The sequence below is a fragment of the Natator depressus genome, chromosome 8 (genome assembly GCF_965152275.1).
Source record: "Natator depressus isolate rNatDep1 chromosome 8, rNatDep2.hap1, whole genome shotgun sequence".
Classification (NCBI taxonomy): Eukaryota; Metazoa; Chordata; order Testudines; family Cheloniidae; genus Natator; species Natator depressus.
In genome coordinates this window covers 55,240,365-55,258,266 of record NC_134241.1, presented here as the reverse complement: position 1 = coordinate 55,258,266, position 17,902 = coordinate 55,240,365, and the positions used below count along the sequence as shown (strand labels likewise).

At 40.5% G+C, this 17,902-nt stretch overlaps 1 protein-coding gene across 3 annotated transcripts in view; it reads right to left on the bottom strand.

The window, feature by feature from the left end:
• SWT1 (SWT1 RNA endoribonuclease homolog) overlaps positions 1–17,902 on the bottom strand; it is a 62,958-nt gene that overhangs the window by 29,536 nt on the left and 15,520 nt on the right. For all 3 annotated transcript variants that reach the window (XM_074961133.1, XM_074961131.1, XM_074961132.1), the window contains exons 6-12: positions 17,747–17,812; positions 16,609–16,738; positions 16,380–16,481; positions 14,642–14,830; positions 13,742–13,835; positions 6,332–6,468; positions 1,703–1,854 (exon numbers count right to left, since the gene is read on the bottom strand). In XM_074961133.1, coding sequence (XP_074817234.1) covers positions 1,703–1,854; positions 6,332–6,468; positions 13,742–13,835; positions 14,642–14,830; positions 16,380–16,481; positions 16,609–16,738; positions 17,747–17,812 — 870 coding nt within the window. The remainder of the gene's footprint in view (positions 1–1,702; positions 1,855–6,331; positions 6,469–13,741; positions 13,836–14,641; positions 14,831–16,379; positions 16,482–16,608; positions 16,739–17,746; positions 17,813–17,902) is intronic.

Genomic DNA, 17,902 nt, shown 5'->3' with positions numbered 1-17,902 from the left:
AGGTAGCAGGAGTGTTGTAAGCAAGACGCTAGAAGTTATTCTTCCGCTCTACTCTGTGCTGATTAGGCCTCAACTGGAGTATTGTGTTCAGTTCTGGGCACCACATTTCAGGAAAGATGTGGACAAATCGGAGAAAGTCCAGAGAAGAGCAACAAAAAAGATTAAAAAGTCTAGAAAACATGACCTATGATGGAAGATTAAACAAACCCAATTTTTTTCAGTCTGGAAGAGAGAGAACTGAGAAAGGACATAACAGTTTTCAAGTACATTAAAAGGTTGTTACAAGGAGGAGGGAGAAAAATTGTTCTTCTTAAATCACTGATGACAGCACAAGAAGCAATGGGTTTAAACTGCAGCAAGGGAGGTTTAGGTTGGACATTAGGAAAAACTTCCTAACTGTCAGGGTGGCTAAGCACTGGAATGAATTGCCTAGGGAGGTTGTGGAATCTCCATCATGGGGGATTTTAAGAGCAGGTTAGACAAACACCTGTCAGAAATGGTCTAGATAATACTTAGTCCTGCCTTGAGTGCAGGAGACTGGACTAGGTGACCTCTCTAGGTCCCTTCCAGTCCTATAATTCTAAGTTACAGAAGTCCAAAGTTACTGTTAATAAAATATGCATTTTGAAAATTCACATTGAACAACCAGACAGCACATAAATTACTATTAAATGTAATGTTGCACAAACATTAGTCAATCATCCCAATATCAAAATACATAATGAAATTTAACAATACTCTATGTGAGTGGATGGCTTACAGGATTGGAAATGGGAAGCACGAATCTTCGCTTCTAGGTCATTTGTTCAAATTCCCATGAGGTTAGTAGTGACTAAGTTATCAGATGGCCAGTGTAAAGTGAATTACTGCTCTTAGCCTAACACATGTTAGAGAGGTGTCCACATCACAAGAACACCAAAAGGCAAACTCTCAAAAGAGGTGAAGTACAAAATGAGTTTGGAGGCTGAATTTCCCTAGGTTGGACTGAGCTACAGTAGCAGAGCAGTTGCAGGAGGTGGCAATGGGAGGGAGAAATGCTTCTACTGGTGGTGCCTGTGATGTAACTGTCCTATAGATTTTTTTTTTTTTTTTATAAATTAAAAAAAAAAAAAAAAGAGAGACTTCATCTAAAATGTTATAATGGTCACACTGGCACCTTGCAATTAAACACACGTTCTACAATGGGTTATAATTGACAAATGAATCAAGCTCTCGTGGTTTAACACTAGAGTCCCTAACCAGAACTGTGGCCTTATTGCAACATTACTTATGAATTTATTCTGCATATTTTAAAGAATGTTTCTCATCACATCTCTTTTCCTATTGGTGCATTTTTACATGAACAGTTATCTAGATCTAGATATATTTTAAAATCTATCTATCTCAAACTTTGAAACTCTCCTAAGCACAGAAGCAGGGTCCCTGAAGAATCATGACAGAGGGCAGCACAATTGGTCAGTTTTGCAGTTTTCAAACAAACAAAATCTGTTTAAATTTTCATAAGAAGTTATAACTGAAAATGAGTTCAGGGATCAAGAACTGTAATGCAGTTTGAGACATCTTCCACATCATTGTACTATATCAGCCCTATGTGTCATTAACATTGTAATGTAAAAAGCAGACAGACAGATTGAACTTTGAACTCCGAGACAATCTTTAACTTAGCATTTGAAATATCAAGCAAATCACCACAAGTAACCACCTCCATCCACAAGTTTCCAAAAGCAATTTTCATTTCAGTTTCTAATATCGAGGATAAAGCTTCTCCTAAACTTTTCTCAAGGTCAGGAACAATGCTTAGGAGTGGAGTAGTAAGGCTGAGATCTTCCTTCTTGGTTTTCTGGGACCCCGTATCTGCCAAGTAAACAGTTACAGTAAGTGCTTTCTTTAGTGCATTATTCATAGAAATTAGTTAGAGAAACAAGTTGCTAGGTTCTGTAATCCAGTGTTTGAATTGTTGCCTACAACATATTTAATATTTTGTCCTCTAGTTGTAGGTCTCCAGCTACAGAGGATTCCATCACTTTACTTCTACTACTCCATGACCAAATATCTGAGCACCTTCCAAGTATTTTAAGATAGAATCAACAGCGTTCATATTTCTCACTCCTCTCTCTCACCCACCACCACCAGAAGGAGAGAGCGCATGATTCTTCTTTAGGGTGTTTAAGTTTGTGACTTGCATGTGTGTTGTGTGAAGAGCCTACTGAACTTAAGAGCTGCCATATAAGGTCAGACCAATGGTCCATCAAGCCCAGTACCCTGTCTGACACTAACCAGTACCAGAGCTTCAGGAGGAGTGTACAGAACAGGGCAATTTGATGGATCAACCCTCATCTTCTCCTCCCAGCTTCTGGCACTCCGCAGTTCAGGGTTGCCCTGAGCATGGGCTTGCATCCCTGACCATCCTGGTTAATAGCTATTGATGGAACTATCTTTTTTTTAAATCCAGTTATACTTTTGGCCATCACAACAGCCCCTGGCAATGAGTTCCATAGGTTAGCTGTGCACTGTGTGAAAAAGTACTTCCTCTTGGTTTGTATTAAACCTGCTTATTAATTTCATTGGGAGACTCTTGGTTTTTGTACTGTAGGAAAGGGTAAAAAAATATATATATTTTCTATTCACTTTTTCCACACCATTCATGATTTTACAGATTTCTATCATATACACCTCAGTCATCTTATTTCAAAGCTGAACAGCCCTAAACTTTTTAGTCTCTTCTCGTAGGGAAGCTCATCCACACACTTGATCATTGTTCCTCTTCCATGAATCTTTTCCAGTTTCACTATATCCTTTTTGAGATGGGGTGACTAGAACTGGGAATGGTATTCAAGGTATGGGTACAACATGGATTTACAGAGTGGCACTATGAGATTTTGTCTGATTTTCTATTCCTTTCTTAACAGTTTCTAACATTCTGTTAGCCTTTTTGATTGCTGCCGCAAATTGAGTTGAAGTTGTCAGAGAAGTATCTATGGTACCTCCAAGATCTCTTTTAATTGGCTAACTTAGACCCCATCATTTTATATGTATGGTTGGGATTATTTTTTCCAATGTGCACTACTTTTCACTTAACAGGTTGAATTTCATCTGCCATTTTGTTGTCCAATCACCCACTTTTGTGAGAAAGCCCTCTCTCTTTTCGCAGTCACTTTGGGATTTAACATAATTTTTGGGAAAGAGTCAGCATGGTTTTTGTAAAGGAAAAATCATGCCTTGCCAATCTACTAGAATTCTTGGGGGCGGGGAAGGAGGGTGTCAACAAGCATGTGGACAAGGGGGATCCAGTGGATATAGTATACTGAGATTTTCAGAATGCCTTTGACAAGGTCCTCACCAAAGGCTCTTAAGCAAAGTAAGCGGTCATGGGATAAGAGGTAAGGTCCTCTCATGGACTGGTATCTGGTTAAAAGACAGGAAACAAAGGGTAGGAATAAATGGACAGTTTTCAGAGTGGAGAGAGGTAAATAGTGGTGTTCCTCAAGGGTCTGTACTGGGACCAGTACTATTCAACATATTCATAAATGATCTGGAAAAAAGGGGTAAACAGTGAGGTGGCAAAATTTGCAGATGATACAAAACTGCTCAAGACAGTTAAGTGCAAAGCAGACTGTGAAGAGCTGCAAAGGGATCTTGATAAATGCAAAGTAATGCACATTGGAAAACAATCTCAACTATACATATAAAATGATGGGATCTAAATTAGCTGTTACCACTCAAGAAAGATCTTGGCATCATTGTGGACAGTTCTCTGAAAACACCCACTCAATGTGCAGTGGCAGTCAAAAAAGCTAACAATGTTAGTAATCATTAAGAAAGGGATAGATAATAGGACAGAAAATATATTGCCTCTATATAGACAACTTAGGGGGATATGATCCCCCTAAGTCTATAAAATCATGACTGGTATGGAGAAAGTAAATAAGGAAGTGTTATTTACTCCTTCTCATAACACAAGAACTAGGGGTCACCACGTGAAATTAATAGGAAGCAGGCTTAAAAACAAACAAAAGGAAGTATTTCTTCACACAATGCACAGTCAACCTGTGGAACTCTTTGCCAGAGGATGTTGTGAAGGCCAAGACTATAACAGGGTTTAAAAAAGAACTAGATAAATTCATGGAGCATAGGTCCATCAATGACTACTAGCCAGGACAGGCAGGGATGGTGTCCCTAGCCTCTGTTTGCCAGAACCTGGGAATGAGCAACAGGGAATGGATCACTTGATGATTACCTATTCTGTTCATTCCCTCTGGGGCACCTGGCATTGGCCACTGTCAGAAGACAGGAAAGTAGGTTAGATGGACCTTTGGTCTGACCCAGTATGGTCATTCTTATCTTGAATAATTTTTAATCACTGTTCACTCCCTTTTCCAGATCATTAATGTATATGTTGAACAGCACTGGTCCCATCAAGATCCTTGAGAGAAAGATCAGTGAAGAACTGAATTTTGTATTAGTTCTGGAAGTATGCACATCCATCATTCTTTTCTCGTGGCAGACAGTTCTCTAGTTCAGATCCTCTGAAAGTTTAGTCTTGCACACTTCATGAATTTCCTCCTACTAGCAGAGTTTCTTTGTTCGGAACATACCAAATATGGGAAGTCACAATCACACAGGGAGAGGTGATCTCTTTGGTACCTAGAGGCAGTCCTACAGAGGGCTCTTAATATTAGGCAAAAACCTGATCTGGACTCTGTATTTAAAGGGCAGCAAGTGCAAACAGATCAGCACTAATACGTGTCCACAGAAAGCTGTGTTACTAAGCACATGGGGTATTTCAGCCTTCTAGATCAGACGAAGTCCCTTCCCAGCAGGATTTTCTTAGGTTTTCCTCAGTACATCTTATTATGCCAATTTGTATTATGCTTTGTCTTAAGCGACAGACCACTAAGCAAGATGACCTAATTTCTCAGAATACATTTATTCATGACTCTACTCCACATTCCTGATTTAAGTGACTGTAGAGGGGTGGTTACCCCACTCCCAGGATAAAAGGAGTGAGGGCAGCTGAGGGAGGCTGGCAGGCTGGCTGGCGAGCTGGCTACAGGTGTGGCCAGCTCAATCAGGGCACAGCTGGCCCCAATAAGAGGGCTGTGAGTAAGGAGCTGTGAGAGTCTCACTCCAGCCCTGAAGTGAGAAGGACCTCGCTGCCTGGGAGAGACAGGGTACCTTTGACAGACCAGTGCTGGGGAAGGGGCAGGCTGAGCTGGGGAGCTCAGGCCTGGCTACCTCCCAGGCTCAGGCCTGGCAGGAAGGCCTAAGGAGATAGTGGGGCTACAGGAAGACAGCTAGGGCTAGAAAGGCAGCAGGTCCAACCCCCCTTGCCAATGATAAGTGGCCATTACAGATTGCAGTTTGCTCCAGAGAAAGGGGGCTAGATGAGGACTGGCAGTAGCCACTGAGGGAAGGTGGGCATGGGGGAGGGGGTTTCCCTGTGAGGGGAGACCTAGAGTGTGGGGGTGCTGCTATGGAACAGCACCCCAAGAAAAGGGGGCCTGAAATGCCTGAAGTATGGTGGTGGAGATCGACAAGGAAGCAGGTACCGGAAGGGAGAAACCGGCCAGCAGGAGGCTCTCAGAGGCTGGAAAGAGCTAATTCCCGGACAACCAGCAGGAGGTGCCGTGCTGGTGAGTCAGCAGCTTGCTACAGTAACTTAGAAATGAACTTACATTTGGGTGTCCAAGAAATACCTCTCTATAGAATACCAGGGGCCAAATACAGCCAGGGTCTAAGTAGGTAAAATTCCACTGATTTCAATAGAATTATACCTGGTATATTACAAGACAACTCCATAATACTGTTTAATATCAACAGCTATCTTGAATCCTGAACAGCCCACTCAAGGCTAAGTTACACCATTATAACCCACTGCTCAGGTACAAGTATAGCTGTTCCTATTAAGCAGTATTATTGAGTGAACTTAGATTGATAAGTTAGTTCAGGAATCCAACTAATAGTGGATTCATGACTTAGTATGAAACCTTTTTGAGTTAGAGTTGTGTTGGGGCTAACCTCTATTTAAAGAATACATTTTTTTCAAAGGTGGTTAGAAGTTTTGTTTTAATGCACACCTATACACAGAGCTGGGAAACATACTTAATACTTTCATCATTCAATCAACTGAAACAGTTTTATTCAAGCTCTCAAACTTCACACGCACATGCACGTAGAGACCAAAGATGGAAAATTTCAGCCCTCAAGGTGAATGTTCTAGAAGTTCCGAGTGTATGAAGACAAAGTAACAAAGGAAACTTTTCTGCACACTTAATTATGCTCCGCATGACTCACAGGGCCACTATAAATATGCGCACACATGCAAACTAACCTGTTTTTGATTGTTGTAGGCCAACACAGTTCTGATGGCTGTTTACATTCAGGTTCTGGAGCGCACTAACCAAGTCTGCTTTGCATAGGGCCTTTACATCACTCACTAGGGCTTTGCTGCATAAATTTTTATCATCCCTATGAAAAGAGATTTACTTTTGTTTTGATCTATTAACTGCTCAACAACACTATTATATTCTAAATCGTAAAGCTAACCCATTGACAAACTTGTCTTCAGTAAGCCCATATAAATCTTGAAGGGCTTCACTATAAACAACATGTTGCCTGAGAAAGAAAAAAGGTACCTATATAAGAAGGCGATGAGATGGTTAAATCAAGAAATATCTATTCTGAAAAGCAACACACAAAATATATTGGAGAGGACGATGACAAAAACTTTACCACACTTTAGGCCTGACTTCACCAGAAAAGCAACTGCAAACACTGGCATCTTTTAGCTCAACAGATGAAACCATATTTGCTTACTTACTGCCAAAAAACAAAAACACGCCCTCCCTTCCCCCCCCCAAACCACCACCCTATACATGTCTTTACTCTTAGATCAGAAAAGCAGGATGTATTTAAAAAAAAAAAATTGGATTTTTTAAATTAAACTGATTTTAAATTTAAAACTAAACAATTTTTTTAAAAATAAAACTAAATACATTTGAATTTGTAGCCTATTTTACTTAATCCAATCCATTAAAAATAAAAATAAAAATATTCAAGCAGGACATGTTTGCTACTAAAATTTTAAAGAAAGTCCACTAAACTGGTAGAAGTCAGTGGCTAAAGCAACTGGAACCAGAGTAAGCTGGAGTGCTAAATCAGCTTTTGAAAATAGTAGCGTCTTCTACAGGTGCAGAGATAGTATTTCAGGTCAATGACTAATTCATTCAGAAGGTGAGAAACCAATTGGGAATTTGAAGAAAAGAGGGAAAAAAAAGAAAAGCTTGTTTTTATTCATAGATTGGAAGAGAAGGAGGAGGATCTCTTCTAGTTCTAAAATCTTAAAGGACATAATGGCACTGATTGTTTCTAGTCACTACCTATAGATAATACCTTCTTTAATAAATCATTTTAAATGCAAACATTTTTGATACTTATGTATCCAGCACATTTAAGAGATTTTTATTAATTAAATAAAACCAATTTTAAAATGCTGTTTGTGCATTAATTGAATTTCAATTACCATTTAAATGCAGCTTGACACAAAGTCACAAGTAAAAAAAATTAATGCTCTAGCAAATAAGAAATGCATTATTCACCATTTTCTAATACCATAATGTAAAAACTACAAATATGAATACATGTATATTAAACTATATAATTGCTTAAATGTGTATTGATTCAGTGTATCACCCACAGTGGCAAAAAGAAGTACCAAATTTACTGTGATGGCTCTATGTAGTTGCAAATCCATGTGTTTTAAAGTTAATGATTAAGGAGACTCAACCACTCTTAAGAATAATAAATAATAGTTACATGCCTGTTCTGTAACTGTTGCTCAAGACGAGTTGCACATGTACACTTCACTTAGTTGTCTGTGCACCAGAGCACTTTTTCCCATAGCAGTACCCATCGGGCACTCACGCTGCTTGGAGACAGGTTAAGGGCAGAGCCATCCCAACCTCCCCCTCAGTTCCTTCTCATACCAGAAGCCACCATACCCAGTGGCTCCAGGGTAGAGGGAAGAAGAGCGGATTATGAAATGGACACGCATAACATGTTGAACAACAATTCCTGTAGCCCATGAAAGCTTATACTCTAATAAATTTGTTAGTCTTTAAGGTGCCACAAGTACTCCTGTTCTTTTTCCAGATACAGATGAACACGGCTGCTACTCTGAATTCCTGAACAGGTCTCTCTCTCTTTTCCCTTCTTTGAGTGCTTGCACTTGTCCATTCTACTTAGGTAACTCTCAAGCAGATCCTGATAGAGGAGGGTATCACTGTCTACCTAAACAAGGACTACACCACTATTCTCCCAAACTTAGCATTATCTCTGGAGGGGAGATGGCATAAGGGTCATCATATAACCTAAAGACCACATGGCAGCCTAGCAAGTGTCAGTAATAGGAACATGACCCAGGAAAGCTGTTGAAGCCACCTTTTAGTCCTTGCAGAGTGGGCTAACACTTTGTGGGGAAAAGATACATGGACAATATCGTAACAAGGAAATGCAAGTGGAAGTCCAGGAGCAGATCCTCTGGGAGGTTACTGATTTCTCTTTCATACAATAATAAAATGAAACAGCTGAGGAAATGCCCAAAACTCCTTAATTCTGACAAAGTAAAAAGCTAATGTTCTTTCAATCTCCAAGGTATGTAGCTGCTCTTCATCTTTGTGAGAATGGGAAAGAATGTCAGCAAGTAAACAGTCTGGTTCAAATGAAAGTCAAAAACCACCTTGGCAAGAAATTTGGGGTGAAGATGTAAGGCCACTCTGTCTTTGCTTACCAGCAGCGTCCACAGGTTTGGCTGACTGCAACTCCCACTGGCTGTGGTTCTCTGTTCCAGGCCAATGGGGGATGTGGGAAGTGGCGACCAGCACATCCCGAGGCCCACGCCGCTTCCCAAAGACCCCATTGGCCTGGAACAACGAACCACAGCCAGTGGAAGCTGCGGTCGGCAGAACCTGCAGATGCTGCTGGTAAACAAACCGTCCTGGCCCACCAGCAGATTTCTCTGACGGGCCACATGCCAAAGGTTGCTGATCCCGGATATAGGGGAAACTGTCCTGACCCTGAGTTTGTAAGCTCATAGGATGTGCTCCCCAGCCAAGGATAAAGCATCTGTGACTAGAGTCACTAATGGTAGACCAGAAGTAAAAGGAACCCTTGTGCATACATTGCCTGAGACCATCCACCAATTCAGGGAGAAGAGAACAGTTGCAGGCATTTGAGTCAGCATGCCCAGCAGATGTCAGGAACAATGGTAAACCGACTTCAACCACCTCTGCATGACCCTAAGGTGAAGTCTGGCATGCTGGGTAACATATGTGCAAGTTGCCATAGTGTCCTAAAAGTCTCTTGCAATTCCTCACTGTTATACAGGGATGCGCCTGGAATTCTGAGCACAGATTGTGTATTGCTTGAAACAAATATGGCCTTGCTGTGGTTGAATCGAGAACTGCCCCTGCAAATTTTATCTTCTTTGCAGGGGTGAAAACTGGTTGGTCTTTGAGTAGCAGGCCTAAAACTTGAGACACAAGACCTTCTGCACCCCTTCTTCCACCTGGTTCTTGGACTGTCCAAGGAGCAACTAGTTGTTCAAGTATAGATACACCTAAATGCCCACCCTTTGATCATGTGCTGCCCCACCACCGCACACATTGTGAAAACTCAGGACAGGGACAGAGTACAAGCCAAATGGAAAAATGTGAACTGATAATGGACATCTGCCAGAACAAATCTTAGGAACTTCCTGTGACAGGCCAAAAGGAAGTATGCCTCCTTTAAATCACAGGTAGCAAGCCAGTTGTTGAGAGACAGGAATGGGATAATAGTAACCATTAGAATTTTTTTTAAATGAATTGCTTGAGATTCTGCAGGTCCAGAATGGGTCTGAGGCCTTCCTCAGACTTCAGAATGAGAAAACACCAGGAATAAAATCCCTTCTCCTGATGTAGGAGGCACTTCTTCTATGGCCTCTAACAGCAGCAGAGACTGTCCTTCCTGAATTAGTACAGTCTCAAAAGAGTGATCCCTGAAAAAGAGACAGAAAAAGTGGATGGGAGAGTGGAATAGACATGATTTGTAGAATATATCCCAGTTCCACTGTGCTTAGAACCCACCTGTCTGACAACATGATTCCAAGCGGTACAACTTGCAGCCAAAAGGAGGGGAACTCTCTTAAGTGGTTTGGCGCTCTCAACTGAGCCAGACTGACTGTTTGGAAATTGACAGCTGTCTCACGGTCACAGATGTAGGCGGCAGAGATGGAGGTCTCCTCCTCTGGAACTTGTCATGTCTTTTAGAAGTTGTCAAGGTTCCTTCCCCACTCTGAACTCTAGGGTACAGATGTGGGGACCTGCATGACAGACCCCCTAAGCTTATTCTTACCAGCCTAGGTTAAAAACTTCCCCAAGGTGTAAACTTTGCCTTGTCCTTGAACCTTATGCTGCCACCAAGTGTTTTAAACAAAGAACAGGGAAAGAGCCCACTTGGAGACATCTTCCCCCAAAATATCCTCCCAAACCCTACACCCCCTTTCCTGGGGAAGGCTTGATAAGAATCCTCACCAAATTGTACAGGTGAACACAGACCCAAACCCTTGGATCTTAAGGGCAATGAAAAATCAATCAGGTTCTTAAAAGAAGAATTTTAATTAAAGAAAAGGTAAAAGAATCACCTCTGTAAATCAGGATGGTAAATACCTTACAGGGTAATCAGATTCAAAACAGAGAATCCCTCTAGGCAAAACCTTAAATTACAAAAAGACACAAACAGTAATATACATTCCATCCAGCACAGCTTATTTTACCAGCCATTAAACAAAAGGAAATCTAATGCATTTCTAGCTAGATTACTTACTTAACTTTACAGGAGTTGTAAGGCTGCATTCCTGATCTGCAAAGACATCACACAGACAGAATAACCCTTTGTCCCCCCCACCAGCTTTGAAAGTATCTTGTCCTCTCATTGGTCATTTTGGGTCAGGTGCCAGCTAGGTTACCTTGGCTTCTTAACCCTTTACAGGTGAAAGGGTTTTGCCTCTAGCCAGGAGGGATTTTATAGCACTGTATACAGAAAAGTGGTTACCCTTCGCTTTATATTTATGACAGAAGAGGTATGCTCCTTCACCAAGTAATACGATGGATACCTCTGATGACCCTGAGGCAGAAACAGTTTTCTCTTTGTAAGGACCCAGGTCTGCAGAGTCTGGGACAGCTATAATTCTCACTGTGCCACTGGGAGGCCATCCAGAGGCTCAGCCAGGGAGCACTATGGAGAGTAAACACTGCAGGAAATACCGCCCAAGAGATCCAGAGTGACAGTACCCTGCACCCCTCTGATTGGCCAAGTGCACTATTTAACCCCATGGGTTGCCCCAGGAAGTGGTCTAGGCAACCTCACAGACTTCAGCCTGCTGCAACGCCAGACTCTGCTTGATCTCCTGTGTCTGACTCCAGCCTTACTCTCACCCTGATTCCTGACTCTAGCCTGCTACAGACTCTGATCTTCAGCCTCTGACTGTAGCCTGACTCTTGCCTCCTGATTCCAGCCTTGTACTACTTCTGAGCTCTGATCCTGGCTTGACTCCGACCCTGGCTCTTGCTTACAGAACTTGTTTTTGGAATTCCTCCAACTCCTGCCTGGTGACTACTGTCCCTGCTGGGCAGACCTCAGCCCAGCTGCGACCACTAGGCAAGACCACTTATGCCACAGTCCTTTTCAATTTTTATAGCAGGAGTATAAATACCCAAAGATTTTGGGATTGCTGAGGAATCTTTTAAAGAGTGCAGAGTCTCAGCTATTTTGCCAGAGAACAGACCTGAACCTTTGAAGGCAAGTCTTCTATAGCATGTTGCACTTCCAGTGCTTGCAGCCATGAAGCACAATGCATAGCAATGGCTGCTGCCATCAGTGGAGCTGCTGAGTCTGCTTCACCCAGTGAAGCCTGTAGGTAGGACTGGGAAACCAAACAACCCTCATTAATAAACACCTTAAATTCCTCTTTGACATTGTTGGGTAACTTGTCTTGAGATTTAGACATTGCATTCCAATTTGAATAATCATATCTGGCAAGGCACACCTGATGATTTGCAATTCTACATTGTCCTGCACAATTGGTACCATGTGGGTTGGTGCCAAAGCTGTCGGATCTGGGAGTTATCCTGCCTGAGAGGTGAAGCTGGCACTGACAAGCACAAGAGATCCTGTGCCACCGCATATGCCTAATACATAGTTGGTACTGACAAAATAGCCTGAGGAACAGAAATCAGTGCCACAGATGAAGTAGGCAATGGAGTCTGTCTCGCCAGAGCCTCTGAAGATGCTGGAGTCAACAACTTAACATTGCAGGAATACAGTACAGGGGACCACCTCACCTCCGAACTTGATTTATCCTTAAGGGAGTCTGATCATTTAGCCCTCAAAAGGAAAAGACTTCAGTATATCACAGTACAGAGCAAAGCTCAACAAAAACAATGACAAAATAATAAGTAAATGGAAACCTAAAATGGGTAGAGCTAGCTAGCTCAGTAACTAACACACAGAGAAAACATGAAGAGCTCACACTTGCTCTGACCACCAATCACAGGCAGAGAGAAGAAACTGAGGGGCATCTCTGCCTTTCATGCGCCTGCTAAGCAGCACCAGTGCATGGAGGGCACACGTGCTGCCCACATAGGTTCCACTATGGAAAAATATTCTCTAGCTCTGGTGCACTGGCACGCAGCCATTTAAGTGGAATGGACATGTGCAAGCACCTGAAAAAGAATTAAGCAATGCAAATGCAAAAACAAGATTTAAGCCAATGTTTTAAATCAATCCACCCTGCTGCGTGCCCAATGAAGATGTGATGGACTAAGCTGAATTCTGTTCTGCCTAATACAACAAAATTAACCAAGTTCCAGCAGGAGAATCTTTTACTCATGAGGCTGTAAAGAAGCCAAAAAGGAGAGTAGAGATGGATTTTAAGAGTATAGATCACAGTCTGAGTTTAATAGAGCCGCATAATAAAAAAGAGTCATCCCTTAACTCAGATTGTGCTAACTTAACATGGAATCATTAACATGGACAGTCTCTCCATACTCATGTTTGCCTAGGTTTCCATTAATTTGGCTCCCACACATTAAGTTTGCACAAATTAAACCAGTTCCCATTCGAGAACTCATTTCCACTTTCTGAAACGGTATTGATTTTGTCTGGTATTCACTCAAACAACCTTTTCAGTATCCATTCAAGGAGATCAGTTGCTGAAAATGAAGTTTCAATTCCTAGTGTAGCCAAAGCTAGAATCAAGTCACAAAAATCAGCAGCAGAATTAGAACAAAGTCAATCCCTATCCATACACACTGTAACACACACTACCACCAACTCCACTGTGTATGAAAACCAAACATCTATGTACAACCAGATCTCTGCTCTGTTCCCACCCAAAAAGTGATTATTAAATCTTTGGTTACTTTATGCAGCACCGGTAATATTAGCAATTGTTTTCCAGCAAATTCCAGTTTTAAGAAAATTAAGAACCTGAATTAACTCTAACCATAACACTTTAAGTAGAGTGACTGTTTTTAATTATTCCTTTATACCACAGAGGAGTTATATCAAGTTATTTTGCGTCTCAAAAAAAAATTATTTCAAATCAGATCTAAAAGTGATGGGTGTGTAGTCTCCTCCCCAAAACACAGAATTCAGCAATCTCAGACTTGAAAACAAAACATGAGATGCAAATGTAACTCACGTGCACAGTATGACAAAAGCTTGAGGGAAAAGACTCCGATACTGCAAGCAGCATTGTAAAACACGATCATCATTGTTTTCATCACTCAATCCATCTGCAAATTTAGCAAACACAATGGCAATATATTCAGAAATAATCAGGCTTCATAAGCAATATCTTAATATATTTATTAAGATACTGTATTCAAACACTATTTGGTCAAGCGAAGGGGAGATGTGTGGTCTAAGTACAGATCTGGGACCCAGGAATCCCCTGAGTTCTACTAGAAACTGCTGCTTTCTTGCTGTGCAACTTCAGGCAAATTGCTTACAGAGCTCTGATCAACTAGGTCAGTAGTCACCAACTGAAGAAGACACGCAAGCCATACCTAGCTTGGTAGGATGAAGTAACTCGCCACAGCCTATTTATAAAATGGAGACACAGCTAGAATTGAGAACGCTGTAACAAATAAGTTTATTGATAACATGGTAGGGAATGAAGTACTAGTTTTGATTATAAACTACCCATGTAGTAAATCTATTAAAAAAAAATCCTTTACTACTGATTAAGGTATATTTGATGGGTTCATGCTGAAAAAATATAGGTGATGCTGATCTTTCTGAGTTATCAGAAGACCAACACCTACCCATCACAAAAGATAGAGAAATATATAGGGCGTGATTCTTCACTCCATTACACCAGTTTTATGCCAGCATAACTCTGACATCAATCAACAGTATAAAATTGGTGCGACAGCGTGGAGAATCAGGCCCATAGCGAATAATAGTCAATTTTAATAGGGAAATTGCAAAGGTAAAAGTGAAGATTATATTAAGCCCAGAAGTAGATGCTGATTCTCACACTAGTAGAGCTGTGAGGACCCTTAACCCAGAAATAAATGTAACTATGTACATAGCTTACATATTTTCTGAGAGGCAAGCTGCATGGATTGCCCCCACAGCTTTGAATCTTGGTTTTTGAGACAAGTATAGATGAACTCAACTGCAGGGACAGCTTTGTGCCGAACATGTTGTAGTACTTTGCCTTTCTTCAAGTTGTCCAGTTCTTGTAGAACCACCCAAGGAATTATCAGTGCAAGTCTGCCCGTGCCTAGAAAAAACAATTTTTTTTTTTAAATGCCAATTGAACTACAGTAGGTTCCATTTTAATGTGAACATAGTTCCTGAGGTTTGTATGTATTAGCAGATTTCTGCATTACTGGGCAAGACCCATTTCATTTGTATACAGGAGGATTAATTTTATTTTATTTTTTTAAACAGAAGTTAGCTTTCCTAATGTTAAATTCAATATAAACACTCATTCAATGGGTTATCTTAAAAGTGATGACATGCAAAGTTGAGGAGTAATCAGTAAACAATTTTTATCACTTTACTGTACCATATTTTGACATAATTGTTGTGGTAATCCCGTCATGCTGTTTGCCACTCAGTGAATACCACACTGTGATGCTTGATGCTAAAATAAAGTCACAGAGCCGTAGAGGAAAAGGAAAGACTGATATGTTCACAAATGATTGTCATTATATATAATCTAATAAATAAAAGGCAACAATGGTTTGCAAAGACCATCATCCAACAACACTATATCAGCGATAAATGCTATGGACACTAGACAAAAGTTTTAATGTCTTACATTTTCAATGAACATGGTTAAAAAGATTCTTTAAAAATATGGACTAAACTTTGTCATTAAAACTGGAATATACTAGACACACAATGAATACATTAGAAAGTGAATGACTATTCTGTCAATGCTATATACGTTGGCCCCATTCTTTATCTCTGGCACTTACATGATCAGAAATACACCACATACATTACAGCATAATGGGGCTAAGTTTCCAATTGGTTTGCATTATAAATCAGTGTTCATTAGCTCAGAATGTCAGAAGCACCCTGATGGACTTCACTGGTGCATGCCAACATGCTGGTATCTGCTGTCTTAGTTCCTCTAGCAGTACAGACCTAGAATTCAACAACATACTAGGAAGCAGTACTGAAAGCACGGGGTTGGACATCAGAACTCCAGATGTATTATTTTCAGCTCTGTTATATAACTCGGACCTCAACTTTTTAAATTTGTTCCTGTGCCCTCAGCTGTGTTATGAGGTTTAAACAAAGTGCTTTAAGATCTTTGTATTAAGGTGCAATAGAAGTGCAAAATACTTACTATTAATAATGGATCCAACACTTAAGTCCCTATTCTGCCCTTACCCCAGGTAAAAAAACTTATTGATTTTCTATAGCATCCAGTATCAGATAGAACCAGACCTGGGGGTTTTTAGAAGGCAAGGTTTCCTAAAATTTATGTATACAGAGGAGTTTAAAATTTGTAAAAAAGTTTACTGCTCTGCTTTCAAATGTCAGTTTCCTTAGTAGGAAGCCTACACTCTGAATTTAGACTCTCACAAACAGGCATTTACATGTGAAAATCTAAGTGTCCAAATGTGGGATTTGGATAGCTTGTTAAGGAGCCCAGTGTTTGAGACTTAGCCTCAATACGTACGAAGTTATTTTCCATTATGTACATTCCAGTACAGTGTGTTAGGCATTGTCCATAGCCTGAAGAGTTTACTATACAAACACATGAACCTGTTGATTGTTCCTCTTCTATAGGGGCTATAAAAGCATTCACATACCTGGTATATCTCTAGTTTTCAAAGTCATGATAAACTGAAGGTGACTAATCATTATGTTGGTGTCAATCACTATCAAGAGGTTCAAACCAGAAGTAGTAGTTGCTGTAAAAGAGAACACATAGCAATTCATTCTTTTGCATTCCTTACTTAGATCACTTATTACTTTTAATATTGTAAGTGTGGAAGCAGAAAGCAGAGGAACCTCCTGACAACCTTACAGATGACATACCAGCCGGAATATCTGCATTCTCTTCTGGAAGATCTATTTCCATACTTGTCAATTCTCCACAAGTCTGTACGACTGGCAAAGCCATCTTTTTGTCAATACGAGCAGCATGCAAGTCTTCTATTATTTGCATCTATTGTAAAACATGAATACATAAAATAAGAGGTGGGTAAGCGCTTTAAAAAAGTTGTCTGATAGGAACAAGCATCTTTGGTATCACTGCTGCTGTTTTTGTGCAGTTCTTAGCCTTAGTCAATTTTCAACTAGTGCAGCAAATTTAAGAGTATGAACATCTGCAGCCTATATCCAAAATATGTGAAGTCTAAGGTATGGCCTAAAAGTTCCATTTGTGACCACATTTCTATCCAGTAGTTAATAGGCTTGATCTGTTCCTTACTACAGAGACCAAAAGCGCTCTGCTAACAACAGTCCTTTGGGAACATTGCTCTATTTCAGTGGTTCTCAACCCAGAGATACACAAACCCCAGGAGTACACAGAGGTCTTCTAGGGGGTACATCCACCCACCTAGATATTTCCCTAGTTTTATAACAGTCTACATACAAAGCACTAGCCAAGTCAGTACAAACTAAAATTTCATACAGACAATGACTTGTTTATACTGCTCTATATACACTACACCCTGAAAGGTAAGTATAATATTTATATCCCAATTGATTTATTTTATAATTATATGTTAAAAATGAGAAAGTAAGCAATTTTTCAGTAATAGTGTGCTGTGACACTTGTCTTTTTTATGTCTGATTTTGTAAGCAAGTAGTTTTAAGTGAGGTGAAACTTAGGGGTACTCAAGACAAATCAGACTCCTGAAAGGGGTACAGTAGTCTGGAAAGGTTGAATGCCACTGCTCTATATCTTTACAAAAAAAGTAAAGGGATGCTGGGAAATAAAATTGGTGGGATTTGCAACCAAATATTCTGACCCCACTTTCCAACATGGAAGCAAGAAGTCTAAAACTAGGTTGTACCATGTAAACTTGTTTCATAAAGCCCTTGACAGGTGCAACAAACTCTAACTGGATTTTTTTAGTACTTAAAGAGATACCAGGGCCAGTAGGAATGGAAGTGGCATAGCAACAGTGCAGTATGAGGATACAGTTGTTTAAACTGAAATATCACTAACCTCTTGGTCTGTCTCTGTAACCTGAATGGCTTGATGGGAGGCAGAAGGGCATGGGACTTCAGAGCTCTGTTGAAAAATGATGCCAGAAGAAAGACATGTATAAGAATGCAAGCACTTGCTACCTGATGACAAACCTTAATTTTATTGTCAGGTCAC